The 4,186-nt window shown below is 57.6% G+C and overlaps 1 protein-coding gene across 3 annotated transcripts in view; it reads left to right on the top strand.

Annotated features, from left to right (window-relative positions):
- LMTK3 (lemur tyrosine kinase 3) overlaps nt 1-4,186 on the top strand; it is a 27,925-nt gene that overhangs the window by 21,962 nt on the left and 1,777 nt on the right. For all 3 annotated transcript variants that reach the window (XM_037728467.1, XM_017500462.2, XM_017500463.2), the window contains 2 exons: nt 801-936; nt 1,077-1,214. In XM_037728467.1, the coding sequence (XP_037584395.1) occupies nt 801-936; nt 1,077-1,214 (274 nt within the window). The remainder of the gene's footprint in view (nt 1-800; nt 937-1,076; nt 1,215-4,186) is intronic.

Raw genomic sequence — 4,186 nt, 5'->3', positions numbered from 1 at the left:
CGGTGTGGTGGCGCACACCTGTAGTCCCAGCTACTCAGTACGCTGAGGTGAGAGGATCACTTGAGCCCAGGAGGTCGAGGCTGCATTAAGCCATGATCGCAACACTGCTCCAGCCTGGGCGACAGTGAGATTGTGTTTAAAACAAAAACATAGGGGATGGTGTTGAAGAGAAAAAGGGAGGGTGAGTGGTGCTTAGGGACTGCAGCCTTGTCTAGATGAACCTGGGGCGGGCGTACCGGGCTGAGATTATGAGAGGAATGGAGGCAAGGCCAAGAACTGGGGCCTGGGCGACTGCAGCGTATTCAGAGGGGTGAGACTTGGAGGGCGGGAGCAGGTCTACTTCTGAGGGAGGGCTCGAGGGCAGAGTCACAGCGTCCAGCATGGGATGCGCTCAGGATGGGGCAGGGGTTGGAAGGGCCAAGGGAGCCGTTTAGATCTCAGAGATGGTGGGACTGATGGGGACGGGGTGGGGCTTACGGAGATCACTTTGAGTTAGGGGATCCGGTGGAGGCCGCGCATTAAGGAACCAGGAGAGGATCCCTGCTGTGGGCTACTTAGCTGTGTGTAGGGCTCTGCTGTCAGGTAAGGAGCCTCGGGCCGGGTTGAGGTTAAGGCTGGCCCAAGGCTTCGAAGCCAGATCAAGGGTTCCACCCACCTCTCCAGAGAGTGCGAGTCAGTGATTACAAACGGGGATTCCTAGATCCCCAGAAATATTAGCGGGTTTTGTGGCTTTTGGGGGATGCAGTAAATGGAACATGACGGTTTGTCCCCTCTGGCTTCCCCCTAACCTGCCTTCACAGGAGACGCCAACCAACGAGCTGAGCGTCCAGGGCCCCCCAGAGGGGGACACGGACCCGTCAACGCCTCCAGCGCCCCCGACGCCTCCCCACCCCGCCACCCCCGGAGATGGGTTTCCCAGCAACGACAGCGGCTTTGGTGAGGGCAGGGCCTATAGGACGGGAGGGGGCGGGAGGGGGCCAGAGGGGGCGGGACTCATGGGGCGGACGGGGCGGGACCGGAGGGCGGGAGCGCCGCAGGTGCCTGCGGTCTGACTGCGGTCTTCCCTTCCGCCGCAGGAGGCAGTTTCGAGTGGGCGGAGGATTTCCCCCTCCTCCCCCCTCCAGGCCCCCCCCTGTGCTTCTCCCGCTTCTCCGTCTCGCCTGCGCTGGAGACCCCGGGGCCACCCGCCCGGGCCCCCGACGCCCGGCCCGCAGGTATCACGTTCAAGGCCTCGGCCCTGCCCCTCCTCTGCCCGTCTCTGTGCCTCTATGCTCCACTGCCAATTTCTTGTGACCATCTTTGAATGTCCCTGCCTCTCTCTTCCCGGTCTCTTCTCTCTCCTCTCTCAGTCGTCAGACACCCCGCCCAGCTCTGGAACCAGCTCAGACCAGGCGGTGTCCATCAGACGGTCATAGGCAGGCAGGCCGCCCCCACCACTGAGCCTCAGTTTCCTCTTCTGTAGGGATTCCCCCCACTCCCAACTCTTGCCCATCTTTGTCCCATCTCTGGGCTCAGACTCTGGCCTGGCACTTGCCAGATCCTAATCCAACCTCCGTTTGGGGAACACGGTGCTCAGAGGCAGACAAGGACAGAGGAACCCAGCGTACTCAAAGCCCGTTGGTGTGAACCAGAGCAGAGAGGACACGGCTGGGGTTAGAGAGCAGTCACAGCGGCACTGCTGCTCTCGCCTGGACGCTGCAGTGCCTCACCACAATTTAACCCATTTAATGTTCAGTTCGATCCCATGGGGTGGATTCTAGTCTCGTCCTCATTTCTTTTCTTTTTTTTGATACAGAATCTCGCTCTGTCGCCCAGGCTGGCATGCACCACCACACCCAGCTAATTTTTTTTTGTATTTTTACTAGATATGGGGTTTTACCATGTTGGCCAGGCTGGTCTCAAACTCCTGACCTCAAATGATCCTCCCGCCTTGGCCTCCCAAAGTGCTGGGATTACAGGCGTGAGCGACCGGGCCCTCCCAGTCTCGCCCCCATGTTACAAAAGAGAACACCGAGGCATGGAGAGAAGTGAGGAGCTGGGATTCAAACCTGCAGCTGCTCAGCCTCTGGGCCTGCACCCTCGCCAGTAGTGAACATTGGTCTGGTTTCTGTCCTGGCGTTTCACATGTGCCATATCGCTAATCCTTGTGGCCACCTTGGGAGAGGGGTCAGGTCACCCAACTCTTGGTAATGCTGAGGCCACTCTCAGGGAGAGGAGGGCACAGGCAGGTCCCAGCACAGGACTGGAATGGGACTGGGCCCTCTGCTGCCCCCTGCTGCCGAGCGAGGGGACACCGCAGGATACAGAGCTTGTGCCCAGCCTGACAGGGCCGGTGGGCTCCCGGATATCTGAGCTAAGGTAGAAAGTGCCACTGGAGAGTTTCACTCCTGCTTCCCCAGTCTTGCCTCAGTCCAGATATTGTCCCTGCCATTTCTCAGCTGTGTGACCTGGGGCAAGTCGCTTTCCCTCTCTGTGCTCATCTGTAGAGTGTGAATGATAACAGGATCTAACTCATGAGATTGCTGAGGGGATTAAACGGCTTAGTCCTCCCGTGTATGTAGCACAGAGCTTTTTCATGCAGCAGCGGTCTCTAACCATTAACGATTACTTTTGAGATGGTGTTTCACTCTTGTTGCCCAGGCTGGAGTGCAGTGGCTCAATCTTGAATCACTGCAACTTTCACCTCCCGGGTTCAAGTGATTTTTCTGCTTCAGCCTCCTGAGTAGCTGGGATTACAGGCACCTGCCACCACACCTGGCTAATTTTTGTGTTTTTAGTAGAGACGGGGTTTTGACATGTTGGCCAGGCTGGTCTTGAACTCCTGAGCTCAGGCAATCTGCCTGTCTTGGCCTCCCCAAGTGCTGGGATTACAGGAGTGAGCCACTGCGCTTAGCCCCATTAGCGATTATTATTATTAGCTAGGATTGTGCTTAATTAAGCTGATGTTTTCTGAGCAGCCCTGTGCAGGCGCTGTGCTGGGCACAGGGGATTCAGGGTGGAGCAAGAAGTGGGAGCCTGCCCGGCCCTGCCCACAGACACTGACCACACACTGCCACGACAGATGAATACTGCAAACTCAGGCTGGCAGGAAAAGCAGATGACAAGAGCAAAGGACTTTGTTTCCCCCTTAGAAGCGTCATTAACTGGGGACTGGAAGGGTTGCTTGTCATGAACTAGGCAAAGGGCGTGGCGTGCTGGCAGAGAGGACAGCTTGCACACAGGGCCTGAGGCAGTAGAGAGCTTGGCCCACTCAAGGAACAGGAGATTGTTCTCTGTGTCACCCCCAGCCACAGAGAGCATGGAGGGCTGGGGAGAGAGGGAAGGGCAGAGCATGGAGGGCTGGGGGTGCACTGAGGAGCTGGGACTTTGTCCTGGGGGTGCTAGGGAGCCATGGAGGACTATCAGCAGGGGAGGGAAGTCAATGTTGGGTGCAGGAAGATGCTCTGGGGCCACTTGGGGCCAGAAGCAGGGCAAGAGTGGGAGCTGGGAGGCTGGGGAGAGGACAGTGAGCCACGGCCATGCTAATGGAGAGGTTGGACAGGGCAGAGAGTCAAGGGCAGGCGGGATGGTGCTGGGGCTGACTCTTCTTCGCTTGACTGCATCCTCAGGCTTCACTCTGAATGTCATTTCCTCCCTGAGGGTCTCTGTGAGGACAGGGTGGGGCGAATTCCAGGGTGTGGGGACACCGGCCAAGTGGTGAGTCAGGGCTGAGCTGGCAGGCCAGGATGACTTCACCTTTAATCACCAGGAGAGGAGACGGAGGGTGCAATCGTGCGAAACCCCAAATCCCTTCACTCAGTTGACAGATATTTCTGCGGCAGCGTGGTCTGCGAGCTGCTGAGCCTGTCTGGCTCCCAAGACCATGAAGTGGGGGCCTGAGGCCAGTCCTCCCCTCTGCCCTGCTCAGCATGGCTCTGTCCACTTAGCAAAGGTTTACTGGGTGCTGAGAGATGCCACATATCCTCCCAAAGTCTCCATGAAGCATGAAGACTTGCCATTTAAAGAGGGAAACTGGATGGGTGAGGTGGCTCACGCCTGTAATCCCAGCACTTTGGGAGGCCAAGACGGGTGGATCACCTGAGGTCAGGAGTTCGAGACCAGCCTGACCAACATGGTGAAACTTCATCTCTACTAAAAATAAAAAAATTAGCTGGGCATGGTGGCGCATGCCTGTAATCCCAGCTAC

This window comes from Cebus imitator, unplaced genomic scaffold, assembly GCF_001604975.1.
Source record: "Cebus imitator isolate Cc_AM_T3 unplaced genomic scaffold, Cebus_imitator-1.0 Scaffold266, whole genome shotgun sequence".
Classification (NCBI taxonomy): Eukaryota; Metazoa; Chordata; class Mammalia; order Primates; family Cebidae; genus Cebus; species Cebus imitator.
Note: the sequence above shows the minus strand (reverse complement) of the source record. Positions and strands in the feature narration are given on the sequence as shown.